Source organism: Hydra vulgaris, chromosome 09, assembly GCF_038396675.1.
Source record: "Hydra vulgaris chromosome 09, alternate assembly HydraT2T_AEP".
NCBI classification, from domain to species: domain Eukaryota; kingdom Metazoa; phylum Cnidaria; class Hydrozoa; order Anthoathecata; family Hydridae; genus Hydra; species Hydra vulgaris.
In genome coordinates, this window is record NC_088928.1 from 46,918,212 (window position 1) to 46,938,123 (window position 19,912).

A 19,912-nucleotide genomic window follows, 5' to 3' on the forward strand; every position below is an offset into this window, starting at 1 on the left:
ATGAAGGATTTACTTACACCTAATTCAAAAAATTATTTAAAAATCCTAAAGTTTAAAACAGATTCTAGATATTTTAAATACTTACTTTTCGTGCAAGGTTGATGTTAATAATGCTGTCACTGACATCATGTAGAATCAGTGTTGGTGATGTCACTTTCTGAATCCTTTAAAGAAAATGATTGTTGAATAATAAAAGGAAAGAAACCATCAGAATATTTTGACATTTATTTTTAAATCTTTCTTTTTGAACAAAATTTACAGTTTATTAACACAAAAGACTAATATTAAATATAAATGTTTTTGTAAACTAAAAAAACTCTTTTTGTGTTTTTGAAACATTAAACTGTGTTTTTGTGACATTGAAAGGTATTATGTATCAATTGTAACAGCTTGGCGGAGACAATGTTGAACTTTAAACCTACACAAAAGCTAGTTTGCTACTAATCATTATCAAAATAATAAATGGAGTTGAAAGATAATCTAGAAATATGTAAAATAAAGGATTCATACTAAGTCCTTTACCTTAAAAATTTTTAGATTATCTTACATTTTCTCAGATTATCTTTTTTACTGACCTCTCATAAAAAGCTTATGCCCAATACTTTGTAAAGTTGCACCTGCTAAGGTTTCTTTATTGTGCTTGCATTTTTTTTAAACCTGATTCCCTCTACCTCTTTAAACCTTTAAACCTAACCTTGCATGAAATACTGTTTCATTTTTTAGACTAGATTCAAAAACACACTATATATATGTGTAAATACAAGTTTTATATATATATATATATATATATATATATATATATATATATATATATATATATATATATATATATATATATATACAAGTTTTATATTTATAAAACATGTATTTACTTAACATTTACGGAAATGTTTGTGGAAAAAAACTAGAACAACTATATAAATTTTTTTAGGGATAAATGAACAGTTTACAGTTAATGTATGCAACTTTACTGAATGGCAAGTCACACAAAATTGTGTTTTGGCAGATGGTACAAGAAATAATGTCAACTGTTTTCTTACACTAAACTTTCTTTTATACTTACCAGTATATTTTAAATAATAATTTATTGTTATCTATTGTTAGTATAAATTTCTAGCAAATAGTATTAAATAACTTAAATAGCTTTGAAATCTTTATTAGTATTTGCCTCATTAGAAGGAAATTTGTTAAAAAAACAAAAAATTGATGAAAATAGAAAACCATTTACATAACAAACGTAAAAATAAGTTACAATTCCAATATAGAAAACCTAAAAAATGAAATAAGCATTTTAGCTAAAATAAAAATTTCGGTTGATTGAGAGCCATTTTATAAACAAATAAAAAATTTTTTACAACCATTACTAATAAAATAAAAATTCTTACCAAAATGTACTCAAAAATACATTTTTAACATCATCCAAATAACTTTCAAAGTTAGGAAGGAACTGGTAAAGAGGCTAAAAAAACAATAAGTTTAAAAAGATAAATAAAGTAAAAAGATATAATCAGTGTCACTCTGTAATTTGAAAATTAAAACAAACTAATTGTGATGGCAAACCTATTTTTTAAAGTTTAAAAAATTAATCAAAAAAATTAATCAAAAAGATGATAATGAATAAAGAATGATAAAAAAGATGATAATAAATAAAGAATAATAAAAAATTGAATAAAAAAAAAAAAAAAATCTAAATCATTTGGACAATAAAAAAATTTACCAAAGCCAAAGGTATTTGCATAATAGCATCTGTTATATTATTAAAAGGTGCTTCTAAAACAACGCCATTTAATTGGGTTCCTTAAAAAAAAGCAAAAGTATTAAAAAATTGATTCCTTGTTAACAATAATTGACTGCTGAGTTTTTAAAAATTTTAAAATATGGTTTGGTTACTTCATGTTGGTTAAATGTTTTGTGATTAATGTAAAATATGTTTTTACCTGTTTTCTATTTAGATATTTTGATTTAGAATTTTTGTTTAATTGGCTTAAAATTTTTTGATTAATGGCTAACAACAAATTAAAACGTGTTTTTATCAATATATTAAAGATTTTAAAAGTGAAAAACCTCAAGCTAAACTTTGTAGAAAAAAATACAGTTTTTGCAAAACTGTAAAACCATTTGGATGTCGAGACTGCTATGAAACAAACAATTGGGGTGTACACCAAAGAAAAACATCTCAAAGACTAGATTGAAGAATTGTGAATGATAAAAACGATCCACATTTTTGTCATTCACAAAACTAACAGAAAAACTTGAACTACAAATCACAAATTGCACTGTGCAACAAAGAGCTAAGGAAGCACTGTTTTCTTGAAAGCCTGCTGATGAATTATTTGAACAATTTAGGAGATGCCTGGCAAGAGATTGATATAAAAACTGTTGACTCATTGATTGAGTTAATGCCTCAAAAATCAAAAGCAGTAATTCAAATTTTATCAATAAGTTGGTTATACCAAACATTTAGTTAAGTTTTTTAAAAAATAATTTTTTAAATTTTTAAGTTTTCAGTCAACTGTTTAAATGTTTCACCTCTTTTGGTCATAAAATGTAGCTTTTTGAGAAAAAAAGTTTTTTTGAAAATTTTTTTGTGATTATTTTATTGGGATTCATATGTTTTAAATTTTGTTAAGAACAAAATAAACTATTTAAAAATATGCTCAATTATTTTACTGCTTCTTTTTTTGCATTTTTTGATCAAGTTTAAAACTTGAGTTTGTCCACTATGTTTTGGCTCAGCATAGAAACAGCCACAAACATTCATAAAGACTAATCTAAAGTAGCGTTGTTATTAACTAACATTTTTGCGTAATAGAGTATTACTCAAGGGCTGAGTTAACTCGCCTGATTTGAACTCACATTGTACTAAAGTCTGGTTTTTAACATTTTGTTTGATGTTCTAATCAACTGAACTATTCAGCCATGATAGATTCATCATTCATCCACACAACAGATTTTAAAAGATTCATTGAGCATTATTTGTTCAGTGTTGTTTATCAACAGATGTTTATCAACAATGCCTATGAACAGAACACATTATTCTTAAAAAAAGAATATCGAAAATTATTTTATTTAAATTTTTGACATTTATTGAAAATTATTTTATTTAAATTTTTGAGCACTTGAAATAAAACCTACATTTATATTAATTAAATATGTTTGTGTGTACATTGATTGAAGGTGTTTGTATGTAAATTGATTGAAATCATTTGTGCATATATTAATTGATGGTGTTTGTGTTTATATTTATCAAATGTGTACATTGGTTGAATGTGTTCATGTTAACATTGATTGAATATGTTGGTGTTTAAATTGATTAAATGATTTATATTAACATTGATTGATTGTGTTTATAAATTTTTATTTTGTTTTAAAAACAAATCAAAACCTACTTTCAGCATTGAGCCATGATGATAACTGAACAGCAACTCTAAACAATGAAAAGCATTTTGCATGATATTTTATGTGAATGTTTCATTAAATGAATTATCAACATAAAAAAATGAAATTTACTTCTAACAATACAAAAAGATCAAAATTGCAAATTTTTAGAGAAGCTTCCAAAATATTTTGTCTCAAAAAATTACACTATTGAGGGTTTGTGAAACCATTTGAAATAGAATTTAAAATAGAATACAAGTTTTATACTATATATACATATATATATATATATATATATATATATATATATATATATATATATATATACATATATATATATATATATATATATATATATATATATATATATATATATATATGGCTATTTCCACCATGGAAAAGATAAATTTTGTGTTTAAAAATTTCTTTTTTCAATAGGTTTTATTTCTTTAATTATAGTTTAAACACCTTAAAATTATTGTTAAAATAAATTTTGAGTAGAAAATGTTTGAACCGAGTAGATAAATGTGATAAAAGTTAGCAACTGTTTATTCCTTTTATTATTCAAAAAAGTAAGTAAAATTTGAGAGCAAGTTATTGCAATATTTTAAACAAAACATATCCATATTTTTGTTTAGAAAGAATCTTTGAGATTACATATATGTCTTGAGTAAAAAAACACTTTTACTCTTTAAAAATAATTCAAGTGTTTTTTTTGTCACATACACATCTGCAAAAATTACATTGCATCACTGAACTAAAAGCTAAAAAAGTTTAATTATCGCAATGAAATTATGCTTTATGGCGAAGTTTTTTTAGAAATTATATATTTTAATGTAAACTTTTAATCATTACTAAAAAAAAAATTGGTCAAAAAGCATTGTATTAACATATAGTTATAGTTTAAAAGCTGTTGCGTCACTGAACCCATCGACGGGATAATTAGCGTTTTATAAAATAGCGCGGTAAGGAAGTCAAAATATCATCCAAAAGTTCAGATTTCGTTGTGGGTTATCAAATTTTTCAAATTCGAATAAATTTTTGCATTTTAGTATTGTGAAGGGCTATTAGTAAATATTAGTAAACTTTTGGGTTTATGTTAACATTTTCTTATAAAGTTGTAAATTTTTAAGAAATGGAATCAAAATTAGAAGCAAAAAAAAAAACGTTATGCAGAATACCAAGCTAATTATGTTTCTCGGAATGCTGATAAAAAGAAAGAAATGTCCAGAGTTAGATCTAAGAGATATCGAGAAAAATTGAAAGCCGATCCTAATAAAAAAGCAGCTTATGCTGCTAAAGCAAAATTAAGAGTTTTAAAAAGTCGCGCTTTAAAAAGAAAACTTTTAAATCAATATCAAAGACCAAGCTCATCTTTTAAAAATGTTCAACAAAAAGGAAAAGCATTGAAAAAAGTTTTAAAAGCACTACCAACTTCAAAGGAGAAACAATCTGAAATTCTTTCTATTCTTTCAAATAGCTCTGCTTGTAAAGATAATTCGGGTCTACCTCCAGCATGTTCAAAGCTGTATGGTCTTTCTGAAAGCGATGTTTTAGCAGTTGTAAACTTTTATAATGAAGATGAAGTTTCCCAAATATCACCAAACAAAAAAAATGTCACTCGAATTCAATTATCTGACGGAAAAGCAAACAATATTCAGATACGTCATTTATATTATACGCTAAAAGAAGCTTTCGAGTTATTCAAGGAAAAGCATCTGCACATAAAAATTGGACTCAGCAAATTTTGCGACCTTCGTCCACGCAATGTAAAATCAGTTACAAAATTTCCGCATAATGTTTGTGTTTGTAGTTTGCATAAAAATATGCGATTTGCCTTGAATGCATTAACAAAATCAATTCAAGTGCCTTCAATCAAAGTTGGATCTGAAATGATAAATAACTTTGTTTGTGAACCGTACACATACGATTGCGCCTATGACAAATGCGTTGCATGCAAAGGTATGAAACAGTTCGATAAACACTTGCAAACTGTTAACACATTTGGTTTCGAAGTATCCTGGGACGAGTGGAGAAAGCCTGAAACTAAAACATATGCAAACATTGAAAAAATTTCAAAAAAGTCTACTGTAACAGAACTCATCCAACACATATCAGCGATGCGTGATAAGTTCGTTAAACACGCATTTGTAAAAAAAAACCAATCAACGATTTTTAATAAACTGAAGGAGGTTTTGATGAGTGTTAATTCTGAAATTGCGGTAATCCAAGTTGACTGGGCTGAAAACGCTAGGTGTTTCTATCAAAATGAGCCACAAGCGGTTCATTTTGGTCAAAATTAAGTTTCTATCATGACCCTAGCAGTCTGGAACATTGAGTTAAAAACATTTGCCATAGTTTCAGATTCAACTGATCATACTAAGTCTTCCGTTATACCGTACAATGACAAAACCCTTCACTTTATTCCTGATCAAGTCAAAGAAGTACACATGTTCAGCGATAATGCCACTTCTCAGTTCAAAAACAAAAGCATTATGGCTGCAATGGTTGTGTTTGAAAAACGTTTTCATAAAAAATTCTTCTGGCATTTCTTTGCAGCGATGCACGGGAAAGGAGTGGTTGACGGAATAGGAGCTACTGTTAAGCGAATCGCAGCCCTGAGAGTTAAAACTAGTCAATACGAAATCAGGTCAGCAGCAGATTTTGCGTTAGCATTACAAGATTTGCAAATATCTGTAATTCACATGTCAGAAAACGATACAAGACAACAAAAAAATGAACTTGGATTCAGTTCAATTTTAAGTTATTCAAGAAAAATCAAAGGTATATCAAAATCACATTATTTTTATGTTCAGAATGATAACGTTGTTCCGATGCTATTTTCACCTGAGTATAATTAAAATTTATTACAAAATAACAAAACTTTTTAAAATGATTTTAATTTCGTCTTTTTGTTTCGTCACTGATATGAAAACTTTATTGTTTGTGGCTTTTTTTTATGACTACCTTATTGCCAAATGAATAAACTACAACAAAAAATCTAATAAGTCAAGCAAGAATTAAAATTTCAGCGAAAACTCCATTTAAAAGTATGCTGATAAAAATACACTTTTTTCAGCGTTGCTTCACTGAACTCATGTTTTAATTTTTACTATGTAGCAGTGTTATGTTAATACAATTGTGTTAAGTTTATATTATAAAATTTTAATTCAAGATTGATTTAGAGTAATAAAAAATTAATTTTGAGTTATAGAAAAATTTCTATTAAAAAAAATCTCTCCGAATCATGACTCACTTAACTTCGGAATTGGATATATATATATATATATATATATATATATATATATATATATATATATATATATATATATATGTTAAGGTTCATCAAACCCCCTTATGGGTTAAATTCTTAATGGCCCTATAATAAACATGTTCCTTTGGTGTTAAGTAGTTACTGTGTGAAATATTATAGAAATATAACTATTCCTAATGGATCCACACAAAGCATGAAATATAGGTTACTACAGCATTATTACGATATTATTGCAAATTTGTATGTCTAACTTAGCATGAATAAAGAGTTTTATAATTCATATTTTCTTACTTACTGTAGAATGTCTCAAGTTCTATTTGTGTTTTCAGGAGTTAGCAACCACTGCACCAATAGCATGGCACAATCTGTTGTGAGGTTTACGCCAAAAAAGACTCATCAGAAAAGTTCAGTGTTTGTAATAGGAGCCGGTATTACAGAAGCAGATGCGGAGATAACTGGTTGCAGATTACCAACATGTAAACAAGTGCTGCGATGCTACATGTTTTATCAACAAGCTAGCCTGTCTATACAGCGATCGAAATGTGACAGTGCAAAAATTGTGCTAAAGCAGGTCATTCCTTTCTTCAAGAAAGCAAATATTCCAATTATAACAGAAAAGAAGGCTTGTGAAAAAATCATTGCACTGTCTGAAAAGAATGCAAAACTTTGTGAACTTACTCTAGATCATCATTCATCATTGTCAGCACTTGCCAAGCTTGAACAAATGTCAGAAGAACTCAATTTGACATTTCCACTGTGGGTAAAAAATGCTGAAAAGTTATGAAGAATGACGAAGACATAAAGTTTTTAAAGTCCGTGAAGACAGACCGCACAGCATCATTTGGCTCCCATGACAAGAAATTGGCATTACAGTTACAGTGCAAGAAGACACGATTGCAAAAGCAAGAAGAAAGAAGACTAAGGGCAGAAGAAGTAGCTACTGCTACTGCTACAGTATCTGCTATTTGTGCAGTAGAGCTCTCTAGCAACAACAGCAAGGAAATTAGTGTTAAAATGAGATATCGATAGTCCTTTTAAGACTTCTGAAAAGAAACTGGTAAAAACGCACCATCGAACCACTCGCACTGGAACGGCAGCTCATATACCTTATAACATTCTCAAATCTCTAAGAATAGTGGCTTTGGCAACAAGAATGAAAATTTCTCCTGCCCAACAGTCTGCACTCACTGAGGCCATTATTGAAGAATCAGGAGGTAATGCTAGCAAAATTGCTGTATCATATGCCACAGCAGACAGGTCCAGGCATATGGTGAATGAAGATATTGCTTCTGAAGTTCGGAAGTCATGGGTTCAACCAAAGTATGCTTCCCTGCACTGGGATTCTAAACTCATATAGAGCCAGGTAACACATGACTTACATGAAAGACTTGTGACGCTGTTGGTGTCAAAATTCTTGGCGTACCTGCTTATCAACCAGGAACAAGTCAATGATCTGGAGATATCATCACTAATGTTACAATGCAGTTGTTACAGTCATGGAACTGTGCTGAGTCAATAGTAAACATGACTTTTGATACTACGGCCAGCAATACCAGACATGTCAGTGCCGTGTGTGTGGCCCTGCAGCAAAGAATTGGTTGTGCATTGCTCTGGTCTGCATGCTGCCATCACGTTGGAGAAGTTATTTTAACACATGTTTTTAACGACTTCCACATTGAAGCATCAAAATCACCAGAAGTTACTGTATTTAGCACATTTACGAAGCATTTGACAGTTCCTCATGGAAGTGATGAGACACTCAGTCCATTCGACCCTTGACCTTTCTTGAATGATTCACAAACTGTTTCTCAGATTACTATGTGGAAGGAAAGTGCAGAAGCAGCTGCTGAATCTTCCATAGAGCACCAGCAAAAAGATTATAAAGAATTCAGTGAATTATGTTTGCTGTACCTTGATCCAGAAAACAGACAGTTTCACTTTTGCTGACTGGGTGCAGTCCACAAAAGCACAGTGGATGCCCAAAATATTGTACTCAATCAAAATGGTCCTTCTTAAAGAGCAGATCCGTTTGTTGCCAGCAGGAACAATTACCACTGCTGCACAGCAGACAAAGTTATGCAGCTTTGTCACCTTTGTGTGTCTGATATACAGTGCCTAGTGGACAACGTGTAGATCTGCAGTTGACGCTCCATGGCATGATCTCTGCCTTTATCAGAACCTTCTGAAGTACACACAAGTGAGTTCTGAAATATCTGAAAGCGCTATAAAAGCACCGAAGTGTCATCTGTGGTACATATGTTCTGAAATGGTGCCCCTTGCTCTATTCAGTGACATTGTTACAAAGCCTGAATTGCAGTACTTAACCGAGAAGCTTCTGGCAGCGAGGCCTAGTGATGAAATGGCTCTGCCGCATGATCGCTATGGAACAGGTTTCGAAAAACCTAAGTTCCTGACTGAAATCACTGCCACAACAAGACTTGGAGATTTGGTTACTGCAGATTCATGGTACATTTTCAGCCTTTTAGAGATAAACGTGGATTTTCTTAACAATAATTCTAATTCACCTTTTGTTTCTGTCATCAAAGATAAAGACAATCTGTCAATTTTATCATGACAGTGCAGAATGCGGCGTGAAACTAAGTGCAGACTTTCTAGATGCAGCCAAAACCGAGGTGAATTATCAGAACATTCTGCCACTAGTCTGCGCAGCTGTAAGAAGAAACAAGAAGCACCAGAGATCACGAAGATGATAATTGACAATATTTAACTATATACCCATAGTCCCAGTAGCTAAAAGCTACCTATTGTACTGTGCTCTGTTCTATATTGTAAATTTTGTCATACATGTTTGGAATATTTGAGTATTATTTTGTTCATTTGACAGTCTTTGCAGTAATTCCTGGAACTATAAGTAACTTTGTGTATATTAATTGTTTAAATGTGGCTGACGCCAATAATAGTATTAATTACAGTTTATTGCAAAAAATACAGATATTTGTGTTTGCTGTGGACGCATTAAATTGCCACAGAAAAATCTCAAATTTTTACAGGAGTCATTACTTATGAAGTGGAACACAGAAATCATAGGGCTGAAACTGAAGTAAATAGTTAAAAAAATTGTAGGGGATTTGATGCACCCTAATATATATATATATATACATATATATATATTTATATATATATATATATATATATATATATATATATATATATATATATATATATATACATATATATACTATATATATATATATATATATATATATATATATATATATATATATATATATATGCAGGCCTTGACAAGAAGCAAGAGTTTTAGCTCTCGCTCTTGCCCACACTCCCTTAAAACGATTTAGGGGAGCAATTTACAGCTCATGCAAAGGTATAACTTTTTCAAAATATAAACCACTTTCTTTTTTTCTCTATTTTTAGATATTGAATCTTGTGCAAACTACATCTAATAAAAAAGACAAAGTTCTAGTTTCAGATAGACTTTTTTGCTCACAAAATGTGATTGTTTATTTTTTTATTTCGTAACAGTCAATATCAATGACATTAATATTCAGCTGCAAATCATTTTCTTAGTCAATGAGGAGTCTTCCTATAATACCTTTAAAACTCAGTTTATAATGTTAGACATTTTTAAAACTCAGTTTATAATGTTAGACATTTTTAAAACTCAGTTTATAATGTTAGACATTTTTAAAACTCAGTTTATAATGCTAGACATTTTTAAAACTCAGTTTATAATGTTAGACATTTTTAAAACTCAGTTTATAATGTTAGACATTTTTAAAACTCAGTTTATAATGTTTAAAACTCAGTTTATAATGTTTAAAACTCAGTTTAAAAAATTTTTAAAAATTTGAAAAAGTAAAATATTCTTTTAGAATTTTTTAACTTTTCATTTTTTATTTTGTTCAAACTAATATATATAATATAAACTTATTATGGACTAAATTATAGCGTAATAATTTTTATATTTTGTAATGAATTATATATTTTATATATCAATTATAACGAATTATATAAATTTGTCTCAATTTGAGCAAAAGTAAAAAAATATAATGCAATATATAAATAATTGTTGTAATAATTGTTCTAACTTCCTGCATTAAAAGTAAAAAAATGAAGTAAAAAAATATAAAATATTTTTAATAAGTAGTAAAAACTTTTATAGCTCTTTGCTTGTCAAATTTTTTATCAAATAAGTAGAGTTGTTAATTAAAAAATATATTCTTGCAACATTAATGTTACAAGCAGTAACATTAATGTTGCAAATAAATTTTAAATAAAGATAATAAAAGGCTAAAGGAGGCCTAATTCTCTAAACACTTGATACTAATTTCCATGGAGTTTGATCAATTTGACATTATTTTTGAACTGTACGATTATTTATTTTTTGCAGTCAATTTTATGCGTCATTAGATCAATTGTGTAAAATTCAATAGGCTTGAAAACCAATTAACTCACTAATACACAAATAAATTCTTAAAACAATACTTAAGAAGATATCTAAACAAAAAATTTCAAATATTTTAACAGACAACTCATTTTTTTGATAAAATCTTAAAAATTATGATTTTTTTTAAGTGTACAAATATTTTTTTTGCATACTGTATATATATATGTGTGTGTGTGTGTGTGTGTGTGTGTGTGTGTGTGTGTGTGTGTGTGTGTGTGTGTATATATATATGTATATATATATGTATATATATATATATATGTATATTTATATATGTATACATATATATATATATATATATATATATATATATATATATATATATATATATATATATATATATATATATATATATATATATATGTATATATATATGTATATATATATATATATATATATATATATATATATATATATATATATATATATATATATATATATATTTATATGTATATATATATATATATACAGGCCTTGGCGGAGAAAATGAGTGCAAGAGCAGAGAAAAGATCTCCTAAAATGAACATTGCGAGCCATGTGAACTGCTCCTCTAATTAGCTTTTTATGAGAGCTTTCGGCTTTTGCACTAGCTATATTGATTTTACACTTGTATAAATAATTATACATATTATTCTGATTGTTTGAGGAGTCACTGTAATGTTATGATCTTCTTGGATTTTTAAAGCTAATTTAACTGCCGAAACAAATTTATTTTTCTTCACATCAATGACGACATTAATGATATTTCTATCAATTGCACTAGTGGTCTTGCATTTTTGTTCTCTACCAGCCACACTAGTAACGGTTCCAATCAGATTATGCTTATTAACAATTGAGAAAACAAAGGTATACTTTGACATAAATAACATCAATGTTTTGGAATGGCCATCTCAAAGTCTGTACTTGAATCCAATAGAAAATTTGTGGTATATTTTGGATAGAAAAATTAGCGATGGAGCATTTAGACGCAAAGACAACTTGAAAGAAGCTATAATGAGGGCATGGGGTAATATAACAACAGAAGAGACCCAAAATTTGATCAACTCAATGCCAATTCATCTAGATAAGGCCATTAAGGCTAAAGTAGGCCCCGCTTGATACTAATTTCCATGGAATTTGATCAATTTGACATTATTTTTGAACTGAATGATTATTTTTTTTGCAGTCAATTTTATGCATCATTAGATCAATTGTGAAAAATTCAATAGGTTTGAAAAGCAATTAATTCACCAATACACAAATAAATTCTTAAAACAATACTTGAGAAGATATCTAAAAAAAACTTTTAATTATTTTAATGGACAACTCATTTTTTTGATGCAATCTTTAAAATTATGATTATTTTTTTTTGCATACTGTGTGTATATATATATATATATATATATATATATATATATATATATATATATATATATATATATATATATATATATATATATATATATATATATATATACATATATATATATATATATATATATATATATATATATATATATATATATATATATATATATATATATATATATATATATATATATATAGTATGTCGTAAAATTAATGATAAAAAAACAGTTCTTAACTACTCATTGACATATAACAAGACAAAAATAAAGTATAGTTTATGACAAAATCATTAAATTTAATTGAGAAAACTAATTACAATTGATAGTTTTTTAAAACACAACAAAAGCGCAAATGAAAGATTGGAATGTTTTTGAAAACATACGTGTGTTTTTTTTAATCAAAACATTCTGAATGCTTTTATTTTCTATTTTTTAATGTTTACATGCATCAACTGAGAAATAGGTAGAACATGTGAGAAGTGTTGCTACATTGACTGAGTTTGGTTAAGGCAGGCAGACTATAAAATAATAAAAAATAAACATTTTTAAAGTTTTTAAACTTTTTCTAGTCTTTTGAATTAATTTAAAAATTTATAATTTATATTTATATAAATATATATATATATATATATAATATATATATATATATATATATATATATATATATATATATATATTAAAACCATTCAAGCCTCAAGCATTTAAACCAATTAAAATCATTCAAGCATTATTTTCATGTGAGCTGTGTTGCGTTGAATAATATTATCTATTTCAATAACAACCAACAATAATGAATGACTTACGCGCTACCAAGGGAATGACCCCATACATATATTGCAAATCCCCTTGCTCTATTATTTAGCCATTTATAAGCAATTTTACTGTCTTCAACTAAACCTAAAACATTTTGTTGTGAAATTTTAAACTTTGCATAGTCAAAAAAATATTAAAAAATACTGAAAAGTATCTTCTACAAGTACCTTCTTCTGAAGGTGATCCCTCTGAATCACCAAACCCTATAAATAAAATATTTTTAACTTTTTAATTTTTTTATATTTTATTTGCTCCTTGCACAAGTATTTAAACTTATTAAATTATTTGAAGTTATTTGATTAATCAAAACTAATATATCTGACAAGTATTTTTTAAAGACAATAAACTAAGTAAGCTTGAACAGAACTAAATTAAATTTCAAAATTTGTAACTTTTTGGTTTTAAAAAAAACTCTTTTTCACACACAAAATTAATGAATAATTACCTGATCAAATTATATAACGCACCTCTTTGATATATATCAAATAATATAATCTTTCTTTTTTTAATATATATATATATATATATATATATATATATATATATATATATATATATATATATATATATATAAATATATATATATGTAGATATACATATATATATATATGTAGATATATATATACACATATATATACATATATATATATATATATATATATATATATATGTATTTATATATGTATATATATATATATATATATATATATATATGTATATATATATATATATATATATATATATATATAGTAGTAGTAGTAGTAGTAGTAGTAGTAGTAGTAGTAGTAGTAGTAGTAGTAGTAGTATGAAAATCTGCAGCACATTTAAACAAGGGTTAAATAGTGCGAAGCACGACAACAGTAGATGACGCCCTGTGGCAATTTTTCTAATTAATTGTCCATATTGTCAAGCAATATCTTGAACAACTTTACATCTCTGGCATTTGTTATCTGCTTGAGAAGGTTATTCCATTTAGAGAAAATATGATTAGTAAAAAAGTGATGGCTAGATGATAATTTCTTATTAATTCGCGTCTTGTGAGCACGAGCTGGAATAATTATTTGTGGTTTAATCCATTGTATATTATTGATGTTTTGTAATATTTTATATTGCTGAATCATATCGCCATGCTCACGTCTACGATCTAATGGGTTGATATTAAATTTTTTGCATCTGAGTTCATAATTAAAGTCTTTTATTGCATGTGGTATTCGTGTCACCCTATGTTGAATTAATTCAAGAAGATTTATATCTTTTTGGAGGTGAGGATTCCATGCTTGCAGTGCATATTCAAGGTGTGGACATTTGTAGCAATTATATGATTTCTTCCAGAGATTAACATCACAACTTACAAAAGCACGTTTCAACTGACCAATTATTTTACAAGCTGATAAGGCAGCTTTACAGGCTTGTGCTGAAGATTTAAGATTATGATATTAAAACTATATGATATATGATATATATGATATTAAAACACCAATATCTTGTTTGCAGGTAGTTTTTGCAAAATTAGATTTTGCAAGATTAAGTCTCATATTAGTATTGCAATCGGTAAGAGTTTGACATTTTTTTTTTTTTTTAGGATTGTTTTTACCAACATGCATAACTTTACATTTATCTATATTAAGAGGCATTAGCCATGTATTAGTCCAGTTAATAACATTGTCAAAATCAGATTGGATTATACTTATACTATTTTTGATATCTTTTAAATTTATTTTTGCAAGTAATTTAGTGTCATCAGCACACATTTTAGGTAAAACAGAGAGATTGTCAGGAAGGTCATTGAATACTGGAACCTTGTGGAACTCCACTTACAACATCAGCCCATTCTGAAATCGATTCACCAAGAACAACACATTGTATTCAATTAGATAGAAAGGAGTTAAACCATTTTTGAATTTTGCCCTGAATTCCATTTTTGAATACTTTATCTAAAAGCCTTTTGTGAGGGACTTTGTCAAAAGTGTTTTTAAAGTCAAGAAAGATTATACCAACAGGATGTTTGTTTGCAACTGATTCAGTTGCAAAATCAAGTGTTTCTAGGAGGTTTGTTACACAAGCTTTTTAACAAAACCATGTTGATTTGGATGAAGGGAAAGGAAAACCGGTTTCCAGAAACCATAAAATATTGGAAAGTGAAAACCGAAAATGTTATTTTCAAAACCGGTTTTTGGATATATATCATTAGTACAAAATTTACTTGGTTATTTGGCAATTCTAATACTTTTGTTGATGTGTAGTTGCTCGAGAAAATAAATGAAAACATTCAATTTGCTTCCACTTGAACTTTAGCAGTAAGTTGCTGCAATTTGTCATGTAAAAAAGTAAAACAAATTTTCACAAAAACGAAAATGTCGTTTTCTGAAGTCCACAAGAATAACCACGAGTTTGGAAGCTCTTTTTGCACTCAAAAGAACTTGAATTGGCCAACTGCAATCTCTGCGACCAAGAAATTAAGTGCAATGGAGGAACCACAAGCTCCATGAGGAATCACCTGAGGACAAAGTACAACATCACGTTTGCTGCTGTTGTTACTCCTGAGAGGAAACTCAAAGTCATCAAACCCATTAATTGATTTTTAAGACAAAGGATCCTGTTGATGTTGTTTTGGCTGGGCTTATTTCATTTGATGGGTTGCCCTTTTGCGTTTTCTCAACAAGTCAACATTAGAGAACAGCTCTGGAGACACAAGGATATAAATTGCCTAAAGATGCCAAATTGATTAAGGCTCTGCTGATGAAACATTATGAAGATATCAAGAAAACATATAATCAGCAATTTGCAGAAAAGAAGCTTGTTGGTCACAAATTTAGCTTAACCCTTGATCAGTGTACTTCATCCAAAAACAGAAGATATATGAACATAAATGTTCATGTGGAAGGTAATTATTGGAACCTTGGAATAATCAGGGTACATGGTTCTATGCCAGCAGAGAAACATTGTATAATTGTTGATGAGAAACTGAAAGAATTTTGGCTACATTTTGCCTGTGATATTGTTGCAGTAACCAAACAGAGCTGCTGTAATGAAAAAATTTGATAGCTCAATTTAACCAGACCATCAGCTCTACCTCGCACATGGAATCCACTTGGCTGTCTGTGATATTCTATATAGGTAATCTAGGAAAGAAGATAATGGCACACCTGAGCAAGTCACTATTCTAGAAGAAGACCAAGAAGATGATGACAGCAATGAAGAAGGAGGATTAGAAATTTCAGCAGAAGCAGGTGCATCAGCTCTTCCAATGATCAGAGAGGATGTCACAGAACTCATCAACAAGGTAAAAATGTGTCAGATTGTTTCGAAAGTCTCCAGTTAAAAATGATACGATTTTGCAAATGTCCAGTCTGATATTGGAAAGGAGCTGCAGCCAATCTTAGACTCTAAGACACATTGGAACAGCTTACTAGATATGATTTCAAGATTTGTTACCCTTAAGAAATGTATTCAAATGTCACTGATTGAGTTATCAAGCGATATTATAATTTCTGAATCTGAATTTACCACCTTACAAAATCTAGTAAATGCTTTAGAACCAATCAAGGTTGGTGCTGAAGCACTTTGCAGAAGAGATTCAAACTCATCTGATGGCATTCTGAAGTTCATTTTCAAGCAGCTAAAAAGCCAGGAAAACACCTTTAGTCAAGAGCTAGTTGACTCATTTACTAAAAGAGTCGCTGAGAGGAGGAATGCTATATTAGTAAACTTAGTTAAATATCTGAATAATCCTGATGTCATTAATGGAGCAACTCATGACATTTTCGAAAATTCTATGCCAAAGAGAAATGCAATTGCTACTACTGCATCAAGTTTGTTTAATCGTTTGTTTGAACAAAAGAGAAGTGAGTCTATAGAGGAGGAAAATTTGTCAGATAATGAAACTAGTCAGGAACAAGTACAACAATTTACTTCCTTGTCAGAAAAGCTCGAGTTCTTCATTAGAGAGACAGTCAAAAGGGTTTCACCAAAGAAACAAAAAATAGAATCAACTTCCAAACTAATGCTCAAAGAAATGGCATTATATGAACTAACAAAAAAACGAACAAGCAACTTAGATTTGTTGCACATGGCTTTGAAGTCAATCCAAGTAACAAGTTTGGAGGCTGAAAGGTCATTTTCTGCAAGTGGTCTATTTGTCACTAAACTAAGGTCAAGATTAAATGATGAAACACTTAATGCTTTATGTTTTGTACATGCTTATTGTCTTAAGAAATGTAAAATTAACCATTAAAAAGATGTATTTGTTTGCTGCTCAAATGTATTCAATGTACGTATATGACATTATTGCTATATATATTTATATTTTTGCTGCTGTTGTTCCCCTGAAGTATATATAAAAAAATACACTAGAAAACCGGAAAACCGGTTTTTAAAACATTGAAAACCGGAGTTTATTCAAAAAACTGGTTTTAGAAAAAAACTTAAATATTTCCTTTCCCTACTTGGATGTATTAGTTTATTTGCATATAGATGATTCATTATAGCACTTTTTATGATGCGTTCCATTATCTTACACAGGCCTTGTTAAGAAGTGTTACGCAGCTCGCATTTTGCTTGCGAAAAGGCGATTTGCCTACGCGTTCAGCAGTTTTGCGCTACGCAAAAACTTATATCTTATCTTTTAGAATATTTAAATTACCTTTTGATTGTCGTTAACGTGACATTTATTCAGAAGAAATTAAGTCGTAAGTAAAAGCATTTAACCGCAATTGTAAACTAATAGATTTTTTGTTTAAGAAACAGTTTGTTAAATAATTTTGTTGTTGTTGTTATAAACTAGTTAAAAAAAAATTAAGTGTTTTAAGTTTTATCTTAAGGAATTAAAAATATAAATTTCTTTTAAATATAAAATTTATTTTTAGTCATAATAGTTTAAAAAATGCACGATTTATTTTGATGTAAATATTTTATTAATAAGATATTTTGTTTATTGTTAATTCAATAACTTAAAGTTTTAATGACATTCGTTTAATTTATGAAAATAAATTATGATCACGAATATGTTATCAGTAACTGATAAACAACAACAAAATACTCTTTCTTGTTTAAAAACATTATTAAAATGAGTTCACAAATTAAATAAGAATTATTAAAATGTTTTATTTTTATTATTAAAAATGTTATTATTAAAATTATTAAAATTGTTATTATTATTATTATTAAAAATGTTATTAAAAAATTATTAAAATAAGCATTAAAAAATTATTAAAATGAGTTCACAAATTAAATAAGAAAAAATTTATTAACAGTTAATAAAATAACCAAAAACCAACTGTAAAATCATAAGAAAATAAACAAACATTATTTTACGTTTCATGAAAAAATATTTTTTTCAAAATAAAATTTAGTTCATATTTGAAAAAAATAATAAAAATGATTTTTTAAATAAGAACTTAGATTTTATTTGTGACTTTGGTTATAGTGAGAAAAAAAAAAACTGTTTGTATGATTTTTAACGCGTTAACAAAATAACTTTAATTACAATGCGGTACTTGAAAAGACGCGAGTGACGCAATATAACTTCTAACGATGCAAAATATATTTGGTGAGTTGAGTTACTTAGAAATGTGTTACGCGTTTTCGCTACGCAGCGAAATCTCGTAACAAGGCCTGCTTACATGTCACTGATGTTAGAGAGATATGTCTGTAATTGACTTTTTTATTTCCTTTTTTAAAATGTGTTATGTTTTATTTCCTTTAAAAAGTGGTGTAATGTTGGTACAAGACCATTCATTAGGAATAGTTCCAGAATCAAGTGATAGTTGAAACAGAAGTACAAGTGGTAAGGACCAACCGGAAGCACATTCTTTTAATACACGTGAATGAACTCCATCTATTCCAATTGATTTGCTCGTATCTAAATTAAATAAAATATTTTCAACGGTAGCTGGTGTAATAATAAGATCTGAAAGAACAGCATTGGTGCAAAAGTTAAAACTTGGAAGTGGATTATTTTGATTTTCTTGTATGAATACTGAACTAAATTGCTTGTTAGTTATGTTTGCAATTTTGGTTTTATTAGTAAAACTATGTTTTGTAGCATTATCTAAGATTGTTGAGATGTCATTTTTGACAGTTTTTTTTCTGTTGAAGTATGCATACAGGCGTTTTAGATTCTTATTGTTGGTAGCAAGTGAATGTTTAAATGTTTGAATACACATCTTTGTTTGTATTTCAAGGACTCTCTTTGTAGTGATATATTCTCTGTAAAGCGATTGGCATTTTCTACCTGATGATATATAACGATGCTAAAGTTTGTTTTTATATTTAATTTGGCAGAGAAGACAGAGGTCTTTTTTTATTGATTGGATATGATTTTTTACTTAAAAAGGAATCACATAATTTTTTATATTGGTCTAAGAATGTTAAGTAGCATTGATTGATAGACTTGTTGGAAAATAAATCTTTCCAATCAAAAGTTTTGATGGATACAGACATGTGGGTATATTTACCTCAACCATAGTTATATTTATGACTGGATATTTTGTATAATCTATTATTTGCTAGGTTGTAGTTCTAAAAAATAACTGTGTCCTTGCTTTGATGAGCCAAGTGGAGCAGAGTTGACTATATCACTGATTCTCTCAGAAGATTTGAATATTATATAATCTAAAGTGTTATTAAATGAAGTATTAGTGTTTATAAAAGTTGGAAAAGTAATTGCTTGTG

At 28.3% G+C, this 19,912-nt stretch overlaps 1 protein-coding gene across 1 annotated transcript in view; it reads right to left on the bottom strand.

Moving 5' to 3' along the window:
• Window positions 1–19,912, bottom strand: part of LOC100201667 (lysophosphatidylserine lipase ABHD12) — a 54,752-nt gene that overhangs the window by 7,274 nt on the left and 27,566 nt on the right. The window contains exons 7-12 of the mRNA XM_065805897.1: window positions 13,408–13,443; window positions 13,231–13,324; window positions 3,390–3,427; window positions 1,718–1,797; window positions 1,386–1,459; window positions 86–164 (exon numbers count right to left, since the gene is read on the bottom strand). Of these exons, the coding sequence (XP_065661969.1) occupies window positions 86–164; window positions 1,386–1,459; window positions 1,718–1,797; window positions 3,390–3,427; window positions 13,231–13,324; window positions 13,408–13,443 (401 nt within the window). The remainder of the gene's footprint in view (window positions 1–85; window positions 165–1,385; window positions 1,460–1,717; window positions 1,798–3,389; window positions 3,428–13,230; window positions 13,325–13,407; window positions 13,444–19,912) is intronic.